The following is a 20,829-nucleotide window of genomic DNA, read 5'->3' on the forward strand; positions in this document are numbered from 1 at the left end:
GATAAGGCTCTACTAGCTTAACGTCGTCATTTATGATTTTTTTAAAATGTTTTTGTTTTCTTCATTATGTTCAGAACTGTCGGTCTATTGAGTATCAAAAATCCTCCCGAGTCCAGTTCCAGCTTAAACACTTAACTCTTCTTTTGAACTGTTTTGTTTCTTTCGGATCTTAACTATTTTGTGTGGGCTTACTCTTGTGGTGTATTCTTTTGGTTTGATCTTCATGTTTTCTGTCGTTGACCGGTGTCTGTTTTTGGATTCAAGATCATTTGTGTTTTCCATTTGCGCTTTTTCTGCCCCCTCCTTTGCCCCGTTCAGCTCCTTTGTTTGACTGGCTGATTTGCCGATTGTCGGTGCGTCTCTTGGGCCTTTATATTATTTTCCGTTTGCACCTTTTCTACGTATATTGACATTCATTAGGTCGGAGCTATCCATGAATTCCTCTATAGTTTTTGGCGATCTGGCAATGCCATCTTCCGTCCACCGTTTAGTTAGTTTTGCATGTTTCTCCTTTTCTTGCTGCCCCGCCTGGACGACAGTTTTCTCCGATGGGTTGCCGGCCTGGCTCAAATCTTTTTTCTGGCTACTTGTTTCCTCTATCTGATGCAAGGGCCCTTCGTCGTCTTTTTTTTTTTAATTGACCCAATTTGGCTTCCATTTTCTCCATGGAAGGTATTGGCAGCGGTTTACCATTTATCATTGCCTGTGGCTGCATTACATGAGGTTTTGGTTTCAGACTGCTGATTTGTTTCATTTGTTCCTTATTTAGGGCTTCCATGCTTTCGATCTTTTTTTCCAGCATTGTAATTTTGCTTTCCCAAATCAGCGGCTGGATGGATCCTCTGTCTTCTACGGTGGTGATGTAGCTTTCCACATGAGATAATTTGCTTATCATATTTGATAAAATTGCGGTATTGTCTTTAACATCCTCTTTGATCGCTTCACATAACTTGCAGAACGGTGCTAGCATAATAGACATCGCTGACATGATTGCAATCATTTCAGGTTTCTTATTTGGAGATTTTCTGCATGAAGGCTGCAATATTGCTTAATCTTCTCTTTTTCGGAGATTCTTGAATTTGTTCCTGTCTTCGCGTTACAGCGTGAGGCTCTGTATGTGGCGTCTAGACGGGGACTTTGATTTTTGTATTTTGTCAGTTTGTGCCCCGCTGGCCCCTTATTTATGAGGCCTTGCTCCCAGAGGCCTTTGGACACCTCCCTTGTTTTGATAAGCGATTTGTTAGGCGTGCCCGTCACCAGATGTGGCTTTGTCCATGCCAAACGCTGCTCTCTTTCAGTCGAGCAATCGGATCGTTGGTTTATGGTCTTAGGTGGCTGGACTAAAAGACATATCCCATCCTCATTGGCCTCCACCGATTCTTCCATTAAACATATGATCTCCTGGTCCCCCTTCTTGGGGTGTTGTGTTTGGGGCTTTGGTGGAAGGGTGCAGGGCTTTCCCTTTTCCTCCAGGACTTCCCAGACCACCCCCACACCCTTATCAAGATCACTGTCCTTTTCCCTCCTTTCTGATACCACCCCTTTTGCGTGCTCCTTCCTGCTACATGCTCTGGCGTCCAGTTCGGTTTTTCTCTGCTTTAGTGCTGGTAGCGTTTCACGTGCTACTTCGAGCATTTCAGCATCGGATACCTCGACTTCTATGGATAGCTTTCTTTTATGATGTTGAGTAAAGAAAGCCTTTAGTGGACAGGAGAGGAGTGGGCAGCCCTTTAATTAGGGCTCCTTTTGTCTCATTTCATTCTTTACCTTCTGTTCCTTCAGTAGCTGTCTGCTAGGGGCTCTTGTTTGACTTTTTTGCCCCTTGCTTCGCCCCTTGGGTTCCCAATTTCATGATATGGCATTTGTAAAGTGTTTCAAGGTGTGACGAGAACAAGGGGAGACGGACAACAATCTTACTAGGCCAGGTGTCATTCAGATCGCGCAAGTGCAAGGGTAGAGGGGAGGGGAAAAGTGCAAAGGGGAGGTGGAAAGGGGAGAGTGCAGTACATGGTTAAGAGCATACAGGATAAATAAGGGCCAGCTAGTGGCAAGTGCGAGATAAGTGCAGAAAAGTGCTGGGAAGGGGGGCTGCAGAAATACAGACAATCCCGCGGTGCAGGGGGTTGCCAGGGAGGCGAGGCAGGGGAGAGTGGCTGGGCCAAGGACCAAGAGCGGTAAGTGGCCCAGTTGCAGATTCAGTGCAGTTTCAGTAAGTTTAGCAGGGAAGAGGTGGAGAGAAGGCAGAGGCAAAGATGAAGGTTTTGAGGTGCTTCCGGAACCGGAGATGGTTCTCCTTGAGTTTCAGGGAAGCATGAAGGCTGTTCCAGAGGGAGACCTCTGCAGCGGAGAGAGATCTGCCCCCAACTCGTTTGGAGAAGCGGCTGACCCTGAGGGAGTTGGAGGCGGATGAGCGAAGAGCTCGAGAAGGAAGATATTTAGGAAGAGAGTTGAAGGTATTTCATCCCAAGGCCCCAGAAGGCCTTGTGGACAATGCAGAGGGTTTTGAACTTGATCCTCGCAGTCACTGGGAGCCAGTGTAGTGATTTCAGTCCTGGAGAGATACGGTCCCTGAGCTTGAGGCCAAGGACAAGTCTCGCAGTCCTGTTCTGGATGAGTTGCAAAGGGCGGAGAGTAGAGGCGGGCAGATTTAGATAGAGGCTGTTACAGTAGTCCAGCTTAGAGAACCAGCGCTCTAGAAACAGTTAGCTTCTGGGGGAAGGAGAGGAAAGGAAGGATACCTCGGAGGAGGTGGAGCTGGTAGTGTGACTTCTTAAGAGACGTCGGATATGTGAGGAGAGAAGGAGAGTGTGGAGCCGAAGATGACCCCGAGGTTTTTTGCTTTGCAGGTAGGACAGGAAGAGGGTCAAGAGAGGCCGGCCAGAGAGCTGCAGGGAAGGAGGGAGTGGGTGTGCCGATAAGTAGAATCTCAGTCTTACTGGCTTTAAGGCAGAGGTTGTTGGCGGCACACCATTCCTGGATAGCATAAAGACAGTCAGAGATGAGGGAAGGAGAAGAGGAGGCCGAGGGTAGCCTGAAAATGAGCTGGGTATCATTCGTATAGCACTGAAAGTAGGGGCAGAGCGCGGCGATGCGGTGGAAGAGGAGTGCCAGATAGTGGTTAAACAGCCAAGGAGAGAGGTTAGATCCCTCGGTGACACCACAGGTAGAGAAAAAGATGTCAGAGGAAAGACGCCAGTTGGACCTGGGAGGGTCGATTGGAGAGGAAAGAGGACAGCCACGCCAGAGCCTGACCAGTGATACCCAGGTTATCACGGAGACTGTTGAGCAGGATGGTATGGTTGACTGTGTCAAAGGCAGAAGTAAGATCAAGCAAAATGAGAACACATGGAGTGTTCGAGTCAAGATTCGAGAGCAGGTCCTCACGGATGTTCACGAGAGCAGTTTCCGTGCTTCTGGCAGCTCTGAAGCCAGACCGATTGTCATGAAGACTATCAACAGATCCAGCATGGAGATTAAGCTGGGAGATGGCCAGTTTCTCCAGGAGCTTGCCCAGGAAGGGAGTGATAGAGATTGGGCGATAGTTAGCAGGGCAAGAGGGGTCAGAGGAGGGTTTCTTAAGAAGGGGGTGCACAAGGGAGTCCTTGAGAGGGGATGGGAAGACTCAGAGGCGAAGGAGTGATTGCAGAAGTCAGCAAGGGCAGGAGCCAAGGAATCGATGTGGTCCTTGATAGTTTGAGGAACAGGGTTGGACCTGTTTTGACGAGACTTTCATAGATCGGACTTGTCTCGAAACCTTGTCAGCAGAAAACAGGGGAAAGGCAGAGAAGGAGAGAGGAGGGGTGGTTGCAGAGGGGCCAGAGGTAGAGCAGGGAATAGAGGGGGGGGGGGGGGGGGGGAAGGTGAGAGGAGGAGAGTAAGGACAGGATGTCCTGATTTTTAGAGATGAAGTCAGTGGCCAGTGCCGTGCAGAGGGCCTGGGAGGGGACAGGAGAGGTAGAGACTGCAGCAGGGTTTGCCAGCTCCTTGCAGATTTTAAAGAGTTCGGCCGAATTATTAGATGCCGCAGAGATGCGGGATTGGATAAGGGCTCTCTTCTTGGTGAGAACGGAGAGCCAGTATTGCCTTTGGAGCAGGCGACAGGCCAGTTTGTTAGAGGATGAACATGAAGCACGCCATTTCCTCTCTGCCACCCTGCACTTGCATTTAAGGGTGATGAGATCCGAGTCATACCAGGAGTTACATTTGGCTTTGGGCTTCAGGCAGGATTCTCATGACAGGGGCAAGGATATCAAGAGTATCAGATATAGCACAGTGGAGAGGGCTGTGTCAGGGTGGGAGTCAGCCGAAGGGGGAGGAGGGGGTGGAAGGTGGCTGCAAAAGCTTCAACTGACACGCGCTTCATGGGTCGAATGATCGAGAAGGAAGGTGGCAGTGATGAGGGTGGCTTTGCCTGTGGGGTAGGGAGGGTGAGGTGGGAGGAGAGGAGAAAGTGATCACTCCAGGAGAGAGGAGTGGAGAGAGGGACAGAGAGGGGAAGGTCAGAAGAGATCAGAGCATCGATAGTGTGCCCTGCAGAATGAGTCGGTCCAGATGAGAGAATAGAGAGCGAGAGTCGCAGAGGTCGCAAAAGAGTCCAGAGGGGGGACAGGAGGCATCCAGGTGGATGTTGAAGTCTTCAAGAAAGATGAGTTGAGTGGTTGAGGACAGGAGTGAGGAGGAGAGGTCCGCCCACTCGGAGAGGAAGGAGCAAATTTGACCAGGTGGCTGAAAGATCGTGGCCACGGTAAGGCAATCGCTAGGAGAGAGTCGGCAGACAAGAAATTCAGAAGAGGAGTAGGTCTGCGTGGGAGTAACAGTGGCAGGAATCCACTCAGGGAAGATAAGGGCCACACCCCCCCCACGGTTGGGCCTGGGCACAGAGAGGATCTTGTAACGGTCAGGTAGGAGTGTGTCAAAGCTGGTGACAGAGCTGGCCGTGAACCATGTCTCGGTGAGACAGTACGTCAAGGTCCAGTTCCTCAAGAAGGTGGCAGATATCAGAGGAATGTTTGACTGCAGAGCGAGAGTTAAGAGTAGCAATGTGGAGAAGGTTGCCATCTTTGAAGGACTTCCGGGGAGGGGTACAGATCAGAGGTACGCCCTGCGGAGGTGAAGGAGCACGTGAGGGGGCAGGAAGGGAGTGTAGAGGCAAGGTAGTAGAGGGCAGAGGAGGGGGGAGAGCAGGAGAGGAAAGTAAGTTGATGAGGTGCGGGAAGCGTCTATCAAAGAGGTGAAGTTTGGCCTGAGGGCCTTGGACCAAGACAGTCCCATTAGCGTAGACATTAATGATGGCCTTAGAGGAGTGGAAGGAGGCCAATAGGACGTCCCAACGGGTGCCACCATTAATGGGAGAAGAGGAAAAAGGAGAGCACAGAGACCATATGAAGGGTCCATAGGTCAGGTGAAGGCACGAAAAAGAGGATGTCAGTGAGCGTTTCCTTTGAGGAGGCATTAGTGTAGGTGTCAGCGATAGGGAGGCCTGGGTTGATGAGCGTTTGATGATTTAGTCCTTTTTCCCCCTTTTTCTACCATTTCAGGTTTTACTTGCTTTCGGTCTGTTTCCTTTATTACCTTTATTTCCTCTTCCGAATCACCAGACTCGTTACTGTCCGGGTCAGTGTCAGTACCTACTTCACTTGCTGCCTCGTCAGTTTCTTTACGACCTTCCAAGTCCATATCGATGTCAGAGTTTGATACACTGCCACTGGTCTCCGTACTAGTCTTATTGACGTTTGATCTTTTTGACCTTCTACAATACTATCCCTGCCTTTGTGGGGTGATCGCGATCCCACTGGGGTTATTGCGCACCGTTGCCTTTATTTGTGTTGCCTGTCTGCTAGGCTCCGACTCCCCACTCCTTCTGAATGCAGATCTCTCCGTATGGTGTCCCAGCGGCTCCTGTGCGGTCTCTTCGTGCCAGTTATGGTGGTTTAGAGGCGCTCTGGGAGATATATTGGCGTGAGACTGCCTCTGAGTCTCCCCTCTCGGGGCACTCTATGGAACGTGGTGGCGTTCTACTACGGGGGACTGTGCCTCCAACTTCCCCGGCACTCTCCTGCTGTTTCGAGTGACCCGCCTCCCCTTCTGCACTCAGGTTTCCACTACTGCTTGACTTCTGCCCGGCATCAGGCGGGCGCCGTCCTCCGCTCGTGCGGGCGCCAGTCGCCATACCGGCGGTCAGCGGACCGCGAGCAGTGGGACCGACCGGGCTAGCGGAGGAAGAAGTGGCGGTAAGGTCTTACCCTTGGACCCCCTCGAGTGACTTCTCGGAGGTCGCTGTTCGGGTGGGTGCAACTTCTACACAGTTTGCTTCTGCCAAGGTCTTCAGGAACGGTGTCACAGCGGCGCTTCCCACCGCTGCGATCCACACGCTCGATTTCGATTGAGCACTGCCCTCTTTCCCGCTGATAGTGTTTGGGTCTCCGTCCACAACCCTTAAAGGGGTGGGGGCTTCGTTCTTAGCACATTCGGCTCTCCGGTCAACAGGGCCATGCTCATTTGAGTCAGTCGACCGGACTCTTCGAGAGGCGACCTTACCGGTCTCATCACTGACTCCAACTTCCTTCCCTCTTTCTTTCCGGATACAATCAGCCACGTGGATTTAGATTTCTGTGGTCTCGCATCCGGCTCCGTGCGGCTCCGACTCCGCATCTGCAGCGGACTACTGCAGACTGCTTCACACCTCAGCTTCACAACTCCACTCACCGCTCCGCAGTAGGCGTGAGTAGATTATAGGCTCCTCCTCACACAAAGGGCACAGTAGAAAGACTCCTGTGCTGGACTGCTGCAGACTGCTTCACACCTCAGCTTCACAACCAATTACATTTTGTATTCAGTATTTTTAGTTTGCAACCAGGGCCATAGTACAAAGTACGTTTCGAGAGAAAGCAGTTTCATACCCCTCAAATGGTTAAAGCATAAACAAGTGTAGAAAAAACAGACTGGTGCAGGTGGCAGGACTCACCTTCGGCGCTTCTTCTCTTTACTTTTATGTTTGCTCTTTGGAGTGGGGGACCTGGAAATGAACAGAAACAGCATTAGCAATGTATGCCTGGGGGTACAAAGAAAGGGGAGGCAAAGCACATTAAAAACATTGTAAAGTCAGTAACACAGCTGAAGCCTACCACACTGTCTTATTAAACAATCCATGTTAAGTGTTTGGCTTGATTTCTAGAATACAGCCTGGTGGACGGAATTTAGGAGGCCACCCTAGTTCAAGCCAGCAGGGGAACTCAGGGAAGCCAAAATCCAATCAAGGTAGCAATGGAGAGGAGTCCAGGCTATTCTCAGGAGAGAATGAGTGATGTCAGGGGTCCACAATAAGTCCACACAGTGAAGCACACAATTATATTTAGTCAGGAAAGCATAAACACACAGTATTTATCCTACAGCCTTAAAAACACTTAAGTTGAATCACGCAGGTTATATAGCACCACATCCAATAACCATATATACAGTAACCAATTTCTTAAAATGCTTTCAATGACTTGAATCAACAAAGGAAGTAAAGGGCTGCAGTAAGATGTAACCAAGTCAGAAGTGATATTCCCTAGTTTTAGCAGTCCAATCCTTAAGAGTTGGGCCTTGTGCCCAAAAGTTAAAGCTTCTCAACAGAATGTATCTGATGCAGGAAGGTTACCATTGTAGGTGTTTGTTCAAAAGGAGGAGATACAACCAAGTTACTGTTAACTAAATGTGTTCTCATCTTTCAGGTTTTACTGCTCAGATGCAAAAAGCATTGAAATGGAAGGATACAAAGGGAATTGCTCTCCATGTTATCCTATGGAGAACTGAGGGAGAAGAACTAGTTACTCTTACCTTGTAACGTTCTTTCGATGGGATGTTCCTCCGACGTATTCCTTATCTTAGATAGAAATCCTTCAGCTTTGCTGGCCTCGGAAAATTTTTTCGCCAGAGGGCGCTGCGCGTCGATGATCGCCGAGTCGATGACCCTCGACGGCCTCCGTGCCGACGTCGACATCATCCTGCCTATAAAGGCCGCGCGCAGCGTCCGTTGCTCAGTTCCGTTTTGTAGTCCCCAGTAATGTTTTTTGGATTAGACTAATCACCTTGAAGGAGCATAGGCTGCAAACCCACAGGAAGTCATACTGCGGGGATGGATGGGAGGGTCGATAAGGAATACGTCGGAGGAACATCCCATCGAAAGAACGTTACAAGGTAAGAGTAACTAGTTCTTCGAAGGGATTGTGTCCTCCGACGTATTCCTTATCTTAGATAGACTCCCATAGCAGTGGTATTGTGACTGGAGGCGGGAGTAATAAAAGTTATGTTACCCTTCCAGAATGGACAGAGTGTAACACAGCCTTGCCGAATCTAGTTTCTTGACTAGAGGAGGAATCCAGGCTATAGAATTTGGTAAATGTATGTGCGGACGACCATGTGGCAGCCGCACATATATCTCGAATTGGCACCCCTCTTTGAAGGGCTGAGGATGTTGCGATACCCCTGGTAGAATGAGCCCTTAGATTTTGAGGAGGCTCCTTTCCTGCCAATTTGTAGCACTCCAGAATGGCTAAAATAATCCATCTGGAGATGGTTTGTTTTGTTATTGGAAGGCCCAACTTATGTCCTGCATAACCTACAAAGAGTTGGTCTGCTTGTCTGATCTTAGCCAATCTGCTGATATAAAAGCTCAAGGCTCGCTTAGGGTCCAGCCTGTGCAGTCTCTCTTCCTCCTTCCCCGGATGAGGAGGAGGGTAGAAAGAAGGTAATATAATCTTCTGAGTGATGTGAAACTCCGAGACTACCTTCGGGAGGAAGTTAGGCTTCACCTGAAGAACAACTTTGTCCTTGTAAAAGATTGTATGTGGAGGTTTACACGATAAGGCTTGCAACTCGCTAACCCTTCTAGCAGATGTCAATGCTATTAGCAAAACAGTTTTGAGGGTGAGAAGCTTCAATGAACAAGAGTGTAGTGGTTCAAAAGGGGCACCCTTTAGGAAGTTTAAAATTAGGTTTAAATCCCATAAGGGAACTTGAAAAGGTTTCGGGGGATAAACATTAGTTAATCCTTTTAGGTATTGTATTACCAATGGAATTTTGAAGTATGAAGGCTCCTCTGCAGTGCGCTTAAAGATTGATAGCGCTGCGAGATAGCCCTTAATTGTGCCAACCTGTAGGCCTGAATTAGCCAGGTAAAGTAAGAATGACAACACCATAGGTGTACCACAAGAAAAGGGTTCAATATTCTTTTCTCTGCACCAGCTGCAAAATTTGTTCCAACGGCAGCGGTATAGAGTTTTAGTTGCCGGCCTTCTGGCCGAAAGCAACACCTCCATAACATCATCCGGAAGGTCCCAATCCTTGTACCTCAACCTTTCAGACACCAAGCGTGAAGGTTGAGGGTCTTGATGGCTGGATGGAGAACCTGACCTTCCTTCTGCGAGAGAAGATCCTCTCTGTATGGCAGTCGAATTGGAGGGCAGATGGACATGTCTAGAAGGTCCGGGTACCACGTTCTCCTGGCCCAATCCGGGGCAATTAGGATCATGGTCTTCCGAAACCTTCTCAACCTCCTGATCATTTGAGGAATGACAGGGACCGGAGGGAACGCGTACAGAAGTGGGAACTCCCAGTCCACTACGAACGCATCTCCTAGAGCTCCTCTCGGGGGAAATTCCCTTGAGCAAAATCTGTCGCACTTCCTGTTGATACTGGTGGCGAACAGATCCACTTGAGGGGTTCCCCAAAGGGCGAAGATCTCTTGAAGGACTTCCTGAGCTATCTCCCACTCGTGAGAGACTGTGCTCTGCCTGCTCAGAGCGTCCGCTGTCAAGTTCTTCTCTCCGGCTAGGTGAATTGCCGATAGAGAGATTCCTTCCTGAATTGCCCAAAACCAGAGCTGCATCGCCTCTCTGCACAGTGGTAGTGAGCCTACGCCTCCTCTTTTGTTGAGGTAGTGCATGGCCACTGTATTGTCCGTCATTATTAGGACGTTTCTTCCCCGTACAGACGGCAGAAAAGCCTTCAGCGCTAGTCTGATGGCTCTCAGCTCCAACAGGTTGATATGTAGTCTGGACTCCGATGGAGACCAACGACCGCTGATGGTCAAGTCGTTGGCGTGAGCTCCCCACCCCGTGAGTGAGGCATCCGTGACTACTGTTATCTCCGGCCATGGTTGCCAAAACATTTCTCCTTTCAGGATGTTCTCCCGACAGGCCCACCACTGAAGGTCTCGGGCTACTTTGACCGGGATCCGAAGGAGATCTGTCATCCTTCCTGAGAACTGTGACCACTGAGTTCTCAGTGCCCACTGGAGGGATCTCATTCTCAGGCGAGCCTCCGGCACGAGAAATATGCAGGATGCCATGAGGCCTAGCAACCTCAGAAAGTCGTAGGCTGGGAGATATTGGGCATTCTGAAATCTGATGACCATCTGCAGAATATCTCGAGCCCTCACCTCTGGTGGCAAGGCTCTTCCCAGGGAAGTGTCCAGGACTGCTCCAATGAATTGGAGTCTCTGTGATGGTATCATCTGTGACTTCTTTAAATTGAGGGAGAAGCCCAGCTTGTGAAGGAAGTGGCAAACATAATCTAGTTGTCTCTGAGCCTGTTCCGAAGATACAGCTCTGATCAACCAATCGTCTAGGTAAGGGTAGACATGAATCCCTTCCCTCCTTAGACTTGCAGCCACAACCGACATTAGCTTGGTAAAGACCCTCGGGGCGGAGGTTAGCCCAAATGGCAGAACTCGAAATTGATAATGAGAGCTGCCAATTGCGAACCTCAGGTATCTCCTGTGCCTGGGATGGATCGGCACATGGAAATAAGCGTCCTGGAGGTCTAGAGATACCAACCAGTCCTGAAGCTGGAGGGCCTGAAGGATCTGAGAGAGAGTCACCATCTTGAACTTGTCCTTTCGGAGGAATTTGTTCAATTCCCGTAAGTCTAAGATGGGTCTCAGTCCTCCGTCCTTCTTCGGTATTATGAAGTAGGGGGAGTACCAACCCTTGTTCCTTTCCGCTACAGGTACCAGTTCTATGGCACCTTTCTCTAGCAGGTCTAAAACCTCCTGCAAGAGGAGCGGATCTGGAAGCTTCAAAGGGTTGTTCCCCGGTGGATGACTCTGAGGGATATGTAGGAAGGGCAGGCAGTAACCTTGGGCCACTGTCTCCAGAGCCCAAGCATCTGACGTAATAGCCTGCCATTCCGTCAGATGGTGAGTTAACCTGCCCCCTACTGGTGTTCTGTGAGGGGAGACCTCAGAGTGGTTTTGAAGCGGCTGATGCAGTTGCCGAAGGTAAAGTGGCTCCTGCTCCTGCGGGTGCGGCTTTCTTTCCCCTACCCCGTCCACCACGGGTAAATCTTCCTTGGCCTCTTTGAGCCGGTCGTCCTCTGCCCTTTCCATATGAGGAATAGTAACGAAAGGACCGTCCTCTCCACGATGATCCCGAAGGACGAAAGGTATTCTGACGGATAGCAGCTCCCAATGACTTGGCTGCTGCCTTGGACGTTTGCAGTTTCTCCAAACTGTCATCCGCCTTCTTTCCAAAGAGGGTAGAACCGTCAAAGGGCATATTCAAAAGCCTGGTTTGCACGTCAGAGGCAAAACCAGACTTCCTCAACCACGCATGCCTGCGGATTGTGGTACTTGCCGCCATGGCCCTGCTGATACTGTCAGCAGAATCTAGGCCAGTTTGTAGGGTCTCGCACATCGCATCTTTACCATCCCTGATGATGTTTAAAAATGCGTCCCTTTCCTCTCCTTCTTGGAGGCAGTCAGCCGCTGATGAAGCGCACTCCCAAAGGGTGTGGCTGAACCTAGCGAGCGTACAGGTCGCGTTAATAGACTTTAACGCCATGCTACAGGCAGAAAAAACCTTCTTAGCCATGGCATCATACTTTTTGTCATCCCTATCCTGCGGAGCAGTGGGGTATGCAGATGTGCTGCCTGATGAGGTTGCAGCCTGTACAACTAAGCTCTCAGGAGTAGGGTGTTTTGACAAATATTCAGGGTCAGAACTAGCCACCCTGTATTTTGTTGACAGTTTTTTATTTACTGCCGGGATAATTTCCGGCGTTTCCCAGTTTGTCAAAATCCTTCTCTGTAGAGCAGAGTGAAATGGAACCACAGGATCCTCCTGTGGGCCCTTGTCCAGTATGTCAGTGAGGTCATCCTGCTGAAAGGCAGGAGAAGGTGCAGACCAACCCATAAATTCTATGATTCTAGACATCAGAGCTCTATATGGAGTCTCCGCATGTTCTCCTGGGTCTGGTTTGATAAATTCTGCTTCAGGAGAAGTGTCCAAGCCACTAGCTTCCTGAAGTGCATCCTGAAGATTTTTTAATCTTCTATCCTCAGAGGCGAAAGTCTCTGGCTCTGGTGATGTGGTCCTCTGTAAATCAATATCTTGGTCTGAATCCTCCCTTTCCTCAAAAATCGAGGTTAAAGGGGGATACTTTGGTTTTTGGAATGGTATAAACCCCATTTCCAATGCAGAAGGAGCCATCATCACAGGCCTTGAAAACGTCGATGTCGTCGACACCGACGTGAAAGTACTCGAAGGCGCCGTGAAAAGCGTCGAGAAATGTGTACTAGGCCTCGAGGAACTCGAAAGGATCGGAGTCCTGCTCGAGAACGACGTCGACGTTCTCGGCGTCGAGTCGGAGGTCTTTTGTCTAACCGTTGGCTGTGGAGTAGCCGTGGTTCTTTCCTTCACCGGCGTCGATATCGGCGTCGACGTCGGCGTCGACTCGATCGACTGATGCGCCGATGAATCCTTCGACAACGGCGTCGATGGCGCCGACCTCTGTTTCGAAGGAGTTTTCGACGATGGCGTCGATGATGCTTTATCTCCCGATGGCTCGAGGCGCTTTCGGGTTGACTTTTCCGCCGGGTACTGCGACTCGCGGCGTTTAGATTTTTTGGGTTTTTTACCCGGGGTATCACCCTCAGCTGTCTTCGAGGGGGACGAGGCCGCTTTCTCGAAGACGCTTAGCATCTTTTTCCTGAATTCCTCCCACTCAGCTTGCGAGCTGCGTTTTGTGGGGCAATGAACTCTCTCAGGAGAACTCGACGAAGATGACGAAGGGGATCTCCTACGTCTCTTCTTCGAGTGTCTCGATGTCGACGAGTGGTGGGAGCCACTTCGTGATCTAGATCGAGAGTGTTTTTTATGGTGAGGAGACGAACGTCTCGACTCTACCGAAGAAGCTTTCGAGGAAGTTAAAGTTGACCTACCTCTCTCGAGCTTCCCCCTACGCTCCTTCAAGGCTTTCGCCGTCATGGAAAGGCATTCCTCACACTCCGAACTCTGGTGCGTGATTCCCAGACACCACAAACAGACCCTGTGAGGGTCCGTCAACGACATTTTCTTCCCGCAGTCTCGGCACTTTTTGAAACCGGACCGAGGGGTCGTCGGGTCGGAGGAGGATGCCATCGATATCGAGGTTAAATATTATATACGTTATCTGACGAGAACTGAGCAACGGTGTTCCGAGGCACAACGAAGCGCGGAAAAACGGAACTGAGCAACGGACGCTGCGCGCGGCCTTTATAGGCAGGATGACGTCGACGTCGGCACGGAGGCCGTCGAGGGTCATCGACTCGGCGATCATCGACGCGCAGCGCCCTCTGGCGAAAAAATTTTCCGAGGCCAGCAAAGCTGAAGGATTTCTATCTAAGATAAGGAATACGTCGGAGGACACAATCCCTTCGAAAAGTGCTTTGCGTTTAACTTACCCCCAAACTCCAAAGGACACTGTATGTGTAATCTGCCACCACTGGGTCCTGTGAGAGTTGCCCTGGAGCTGTGGGCGATAGGAATCTTCCGGTTGGGTCCAGGAGCAGAGTGCAACCCTTGGCGATGGCGAAATGCAGAATACACTATTGCAGCCCTCTTCAGGTCACTTCACAGTACGGGGGAAGGATCGTTTCAGCGACGGCAATCGCACCCAGAGAGCAGGGGTCCTTCCAGTGCTTGCAGAGCAGGATTCATTGAAGCTGGAAGGCTGGCATTTGGTAGGAAGGTGACATACTACAAACTGGAGACCAAGATGCAAATAAGGAATGGCGACTGTTCTAGTGAAGTATCCCGCTTGAGAGCTAGTGTCATGAGCACTACTCCAGAGGAGCCAGGACTGGCCGAGCGCCCCCGGAAGCAGACCCTTCTTCCACATCTCCGGACCCAGCAGACCCCTACAGGGGCTCTTTGGACCGTGTCCTGGCGCCTCTGGCGCCAGGCTCATAAAGGACTTCAGTCCCGGCGCCATAGGCGCCGGGCTCATATTGATACCTGAGGCAGACCATGCTGCATACTTACCCAGAACAATCCAGTCTGGCTGAAGTCCCCAGCCATCAGGGCTGGGAGGAACTATTTCCTCTATTCAGGAACTATTTTCTTACCTGGGAGGGGCCGGTGGAAGAACACACCTGAAGCACTTCTCTGCTATTTAAACCACGCTCGATGGAATACACGTGCTTCGCGTTATTCTGCATCAGCAGCAGGACGCTCACCGAGTCGGCTCCTGCATCCTGGCTCCTGACACGCCCGCCAGCACCCGGAACACCTGCAAACAGGCAAGAAAAGAGAAGGCGAGCATTAGGAATTATACTTACCGGAATCCGGCCTCAGCAATCCTACCTCCGACGATCCTGCAAAGGAAAGGTACAAGATTAGCAGCGCTCTCAAACGCTCGCAGCTGCGCCGCCTTGCCTTACCCATCCGCGGCCTCGCCGAACTCCACCATGGCCACGACGCCGGCAGCATCTCGGCACCTGAAAAACAGAAAAAGACAGTCATTAGAGGTGCCCGCTCTAAAGCGGCCACATTTCTTCCACTTACTTACGTGCCTCATCACGCGCGACAGCGGCTGTGTCGCCGGCAGCATCTCGGCACCTGTAAGCAGAAAAAGACAATCATTAGAAGTAAGCAGTCGCTTTTCTTTCACTTACTTTCCTCCACCGCGGCCACGACGCCAGCACCTGCATAAGAGGAATACACGTTGAGCACTAACTAAGCACGGATAACATACTCACCAAGAGACTTACCTGCTTTAGGTTTCTGGGCCCCGGCTCCTGTGGAGAAAGGACTCATACTTACGGCTACCGCAGGAGAGACGAAAGGACACAGTGTCTGCAACTATCTCCCATCCAGTGAAGCAACTGGATTCTACGCACCCCTGCACCTGAAGCAGGATGGAGAGCTCATCTTTACAATACCTAAGGTGAGAGCTCGCAGAAACCAAGTTGGGGGTCAAGAAGAGTGAGAAACGGAATATTGGTGGGAACACATATCCACCCCAGCTGGTAATCAATCCCTTTTCTTCCACCTGCAGAAAACTTACTCTACAAGCCAGGCAATCCAAATTTGGAGGCCCCGTCCAGAGCATCTTCCGGGCCCTGCGCCTCAAGATAGAAGAAACGGTAGCAGTCCAGTTCGGTCAGCGTCTCTGTGGGAATCAGGTGAGCGTTACAGCTAGACAATCCACCGATGGTCCAGGGACACTTCAGAAGTCTCACGACGGCTGGATACTTGAACTGCACGACTGTTTGGTCCCACTAGTCCAGGGCTTGAAGAATCGGACAGGGCCTTCAAGATCAGGCAGTTCAACACGGCTTCACCAGGTCTGTCCTCTTCGGAGTCTTCAGCTGTTCAGTCAGCTGTTCTACAAGAGATTATTGGCTCCAACGCTAATCTGGAGAAATGCATGAAATCTCACGGCATGGTCATTTTAGGACACTAGGCCACGTTTAGTAGCCACTCGGTAAATGGTCATTTCCATAGGAACCTTTTTAGAAAACAATGCTAATATGACATGCATTACTTACCGCAATAGCATTTCTGATGATTGTATCTGCCTAGATTCACATGCTGTGCATATAGTCCGACATCCAGTGGTAACCGGAGAGTATTGCATCTGGTCTTTCGGGGACAAAAAGGGGACATTGGCATAGGCGTATCTAACACTATCCCTATCATGACGTGTAGTGTACCCAAAATCCTTCACGCGCCAAGGTCCCTCCGATTGTGTTTTTCTGCCATGAGGGAGCCCAAGGCTATTGTGAGTGAGTAAATGAAGAGAGAAGTAGTAAGACGTCTATGATCCTTCCACCCCAAGCGGGGAGGGTGCACGTGAATCTAAGCAGATACAATCATCAGAAATGCTATTACAGTAAGTAATGCATGTCTTCTGATGCTTGTTAATCTGCTTAGAATCACATGCTGTGCATAGACTAGCGAGCAGTACCCGGAGTTGGAGGTGGGTTGTGAGAAGGAACAGTAGAGAAAAGATGTTTTAGTACTGCTTGTCCCACCTGAGAATCAGACCTAGAAGGAGTGTCTAGGCATTAGTGTTTTTGTAAAGGTTTGTACAGAACTCCAGGTTGCCGCTTTGCAAATGGACTGGAGGGGAACATTTGCAATGAATGCTATGGATGCCCCAGTGCCTCGAGTAGAGTGCTCTAGGCTTGAAGGGCAGTTCTCCTTAGCAAGAGTAGCAATGTGATGCATTTGACAATCCATCTCGAGATAGCTGTCTTAGAGATAGGATCATATTCTCTACCAGCTGCCACTGAAATGAAAAATTGATTTGTTTTCCTCAGTAGTTTAGTTCTTTCCAGGTAGAACATGACTGCCCTGCGCACATCTAGTGTGTGTAGGCTTTCTTCAGCCATGCTAGTGGGATTCTGGAAAAAGGTAGGTAGTTCAAATCGACTGGTTCACATGGAACTTCGATATGAATTGAGACGCAAATCTGGGGTGCGTGCGTAGAACTACCTTGTCCCTGTGGACTGTAACAAAGGGGTCTAGAACAGAAAGTGCCTGTAGTTCGCTAACGCTTCTGATCTGATAGAAGTGATAGCCACTAGGAAGGTCGTCTTATAAGTGAGGTCTTTTAGACTTGCTTTATGCATAGGCTCAAAGGGAGCTCCCATGAGCCTGGTCAAAACCACATTTAGGTCCCACCCAGAAGTTGGGCGAGAAATGGGAAGATAAATCCTTTTAAGCCCTTCCATAAAGACTTTAATTACCGGTATTTTCCACCACGACACCTTTTGTTGTGGTGTGGTGTGGTGTAGGCTGACAAAGCCGCCAGGTGAACCTTTAGGGAATTGAAGACCGACCCAGTGTCCAACAGATGGGTTAAGTACAGCACAATGTGTGTGGGTGAGCAATTTATTGGATTAACACCCTTGGAATTACACTAAAGGACAAAAAGAATTCCATTTTCTGGCATAGCAATGCCGTGCGTTTGGTTTTAGCTTCCCAGAGTATCTCCATGCACCTCTGAGGGAGCTGTAGGTGTCCAAACTATGACCTTAGGAGCCAAGCTGCTAAGTTCAGAGTTTGTGGGCATGGGTATAGTGTCTCCCCCCCCCCTGTCCTGAGACATGTTGTACGGGCAGGTAGTTTCACTGGTGGGGAGAGGGACATCTCCATCAGGTGAGCGAACCAGGGTTGGTGGGCCCACATGGGGGCCACCAGTATCATGGTAACTGGTTCCTGGTGCATCTTGTGCACTATCTTGTTGAGAAGGGGAGTCGAAGACAAATTTCCCTGACCATGTTATCCAGAGAATGTTCCCCTTGGAGCTGTTTTGGGGGTATCTGGAGGCGTAGTCTTGGCACTGGGCATTCTCCCGAGTTGAACAAGTCGATCTCTGGGAAGCCCCATTCTGCGAAGACGTTGGCTAAAATGTCTTTGTGTAGACGCCATTCGTATTCTTCGGGAAGAGGAAAATCTCTGCCGAGTGCGTCTGCCAGCAGATTGAGTTCCCCTGGAACATGTTGGGACAACAAAAACACCTTATGTTTGAGAGCCCATATCCAAATGTTTTGAGACAGCTTGGATAGCCCTTGAGAGTGAGTGCCCCATGTTTGTTCAGGTAATACATTGCTGTAGTGCTGTCCGTTAGAAGCAGCATGGTTTTCCCTTGCAGTTGAACCTGAAAGGCCTTCAATGCCTTAAACACTGCTAATGGCTCCAGTAAATTTATATGGTTGGATGCTACCTGAGGGGACCACACTCCATGTGCTGTCTGGTGAAGCAGGTGAGCCCCCCCCCAACCCGTGAGAGATGAGTATTGTGAGTAGCTTCCACTGCAGGGGTGGTGAAGGTCATCTCCTTCAAGAGGTTTTCTCTTGACCACCACGACAGAGAGAACGAGGGCTGGCGAGACAACTACCAGATCTTCGTATTGTCTGCTGAGCCACTCTTGCATGGGACGCATGCGCAGCTGCGAGTGGGGAACCAAGTACATGCACGACGCCATAATTCCTAGCAAGCACATGGCTTTGCGCACCGTCACCTCCCGACTGGCTACATATTGAGGAATCTGAAAAAGCATGTTCTGAACCCTTTCGTTGGAGGGGAAGATGAGCCCATCTTTCGTCTGAATTAGAGCTCCAAGAATTTTTTTTTCCGACTGTTTTTTGGGTGCTCAAAAGACGTGTTATAAGAGTCCCCTGTGATGAGCTAGACGTCGAGGTAAGGGTAAACTGGGACAGATAGTCTGCACAGGTGTGCTGCAGCCACCACCAGGACTTTGGTGAACACCCTTGGCACTGAGGCGATGCTGAAGGGGAATACCTTGAATTGGTAATGCCTGTCCTCCATCATGAACCTTAGATCTTTCCTGTGCGCTGGCAACATTGAAATATGAAAGTATGCATCTTTCATGTCCAATGTTGCCATGTAGTCCCCTTGTTTCAGCAGTGGGATGCCCTGCAAAACTTGGGGTTTTATGAACTTGTTCGCTGGGGGAAGGTCTAGAACAGGGCGCATGGTGAGTTCCTTTTTGGGTACAAGGAAGTACAATGAATACCCTTGTTTACCTGAAGAATAGTGAAGGCTTCTATGGCGTCCTTTCCCAGCAGTGCTTCCACCTCTTGCTTCAGGAAATCCAGATGGTCCGGTGAAAGGCACTGTGCGCGTGGCGGTCTGAAATATCGAGTTCGGGCAAATTCCACGCAGTACCCATGGGCGACCGTCTTTAAGACCCACGGGCCTTAAGTTATCTCCTCCCATGCCGTGAAGAAAGATGTTGATCACTCCCCCAACCGGGGTGACATGGGAGGGGACCTGGATCTGGTGGTCATTTTTGACCACAGGCTGCGTCTCCCTGGGATTGGGGCCTCTGCCGCATCACTGACCCCTAGAAGGGTAGTAAGCGGGGCTTCCTGAACTTTGTCTTGTGTTGAAACTCCCCTTGCCATAGTTGTTTTGGCTAGCACAGGACTGCCCTTGAAAGGACTGCCGAGAGTTGTTAACTCTGGGGGAGGTGGGGGGTGGGGGGGCAGGGGTTAGCTTTGTCAAGAGGTTAGCTTCGTCAATCAGCTTATTGATGAGACGCTTGCGTTTCGGGTTTAAACCCAGAAATACGCAGCCAAGCGTGTCTTTTTGGTAGGGTCCCTTGGGCAAAAGACCTGCCTGCTGTTTCAGCCATGTCCAGGGTGTTTTTTTTATCACATTCTGGTTCACTTGTCTTCCCTCGACTATGATAGCGAGAAGCTTGGATTTGACAGGTGCTGGAACCTCTTGGATAACTTCCTGGAGCAGGTTCCACTGAGCGTCAGCATAGCTTGACAATAGCGTGGTATTATTTGCTATCTGCGTAGTGTATGCGGCCGCCGAGATGACTTGTTTGCCTAGGGCATGCAGTTCTTTGGATTCCTTATCTGGAGGTGCCTCCCCTGTGGCAAGGGGTACCCCTGCCCTTTTTCGGGTGGTAGTTAAGTCCCCTTTAATGTATAGAGGGTCGGAAGGAGACGGCCGAACCAATTTTTCGACTCACTGGTTCACTGCTCAGGTGTGATATTAAGGAAGGGGCCAACCTACTCTTGATGGATTTAAGGAGGGGAATGGTCTGGTTAGATGGAGGTTTTTCCTTAAGGATAGTTTCTACAAAATCCTGCTCAGGCACTGCCTCTTGAGCAGAGATTTGAAAATGTTCAGCTGCCTATTTTAACATCGAGTTGAAGGCCAGTTGGCCATCTACAGGTGAGGCCTGACTAGCCAGAGTGAAAGGAGGGGAGTCTAAACACAATACATCTGTGTCCTCAACTTGAAGTGGAAGTGTCCGTGGGTCTGTACCCTCCCTTGTGTTTCTTTCCAATTGTCTGGTATCCTGCTGTTCTTCATAAGCTTGTAGAAATGAAGCTGCTTCTTCATTGTAAATGTCCCTATAGGTGGCCAAGTGGACAACGTCTTCAGGTTGGACTGAGACAGAGGCCTGCTCCTCTTGATAGTGAGAAGAAAATTGAGGTATAGGCTCTCCACAAGACCTTCTCGGGGATGGATAGTCAGAAAACTGATGATTCTTTCCAGCCTGTCCATGCACCCTTCAAATTTCTCTCGTCCGTTTAGAGGACCCAGACGGCCCCACGGGAGGAAGAGAGTCGTCTTCCACGCTATGGCGTCGAAAAGATTGTCTTAGGGTGTCTGAAAGAGGTTCTTCGCTATCCTCTTAAGTATTGAGAATCAGGGCCTAAAGCTGCATCCGAAATTTTTTCCGCGGCTTGTCCCATGTTTTTAGGCGGAACTGGGCTAATACCCACTGCCGCCATAATCCTCTCAATGCGGTCTTCGATAACCGCTGAATCGGCATGGGATAATTGCTCTGATGGTCTATCGGTGGGTATATTATCTTCCGCCGTGTTAGAGGGTCTAGCGGGCAGTTTTTCGACTAGAGGCCTAGTCATAGTTTTTGGGCCTACCGCGACCTTCGGGACTGTCTGATTTCCGCGCTTCGACGTGTGAAGTTTTTGGAGTAGTGCCCTTACTTGATTTAGATTGCCCAGTCGCAAAACGCTGTTGAGGATGCGGGGAAGGCTTTGGACCTGCGCGATCCGAGGAACCTGTCGAAAGT

General features: G+C 50.1%; 1 protein-coding gene across 2 annotated transcripts in view; it reads right to left on the minus strand.

The window, feature by feature from the left end:
- LOC138580836 (serine/arginine repetitive matrix protein 2-like) overlaps nt 1-20,829 on the minus strand; it is a 1,087,536-nt gene that overhangs the window by 437,390 nt on the left and 629,317 nt on the right. For both annotated transcript variants that reach the window (XM_069651699.1, XM_069651698.1), the window contains exon 7: nt 6,965-7,015. In XM_069651699.1, coding sequence (XP_069507800.1) covers nt 6,965-7,015 — 51 coding nt within the window. The remainder of the gene's footprint in view (nt 1-6,964; nt 7,016-20,829) is intronic.

The sequence above is a fragment of the Ambystoma mexicanum genome, chromosome 3p, assembly GCF_040938575.1.
Source record: "Ambystoma mexicanum isolate Mex_15411 chromosome 3p, UKY_AmexF1_1, whole genome shotgun sequence".
Lineage (NCBI taxonomy): Eukaryota > Metazoa > Chordata > Amphibia > Caudata > Ambystomatidae > Ambystoma > Ambystoma mexicanum.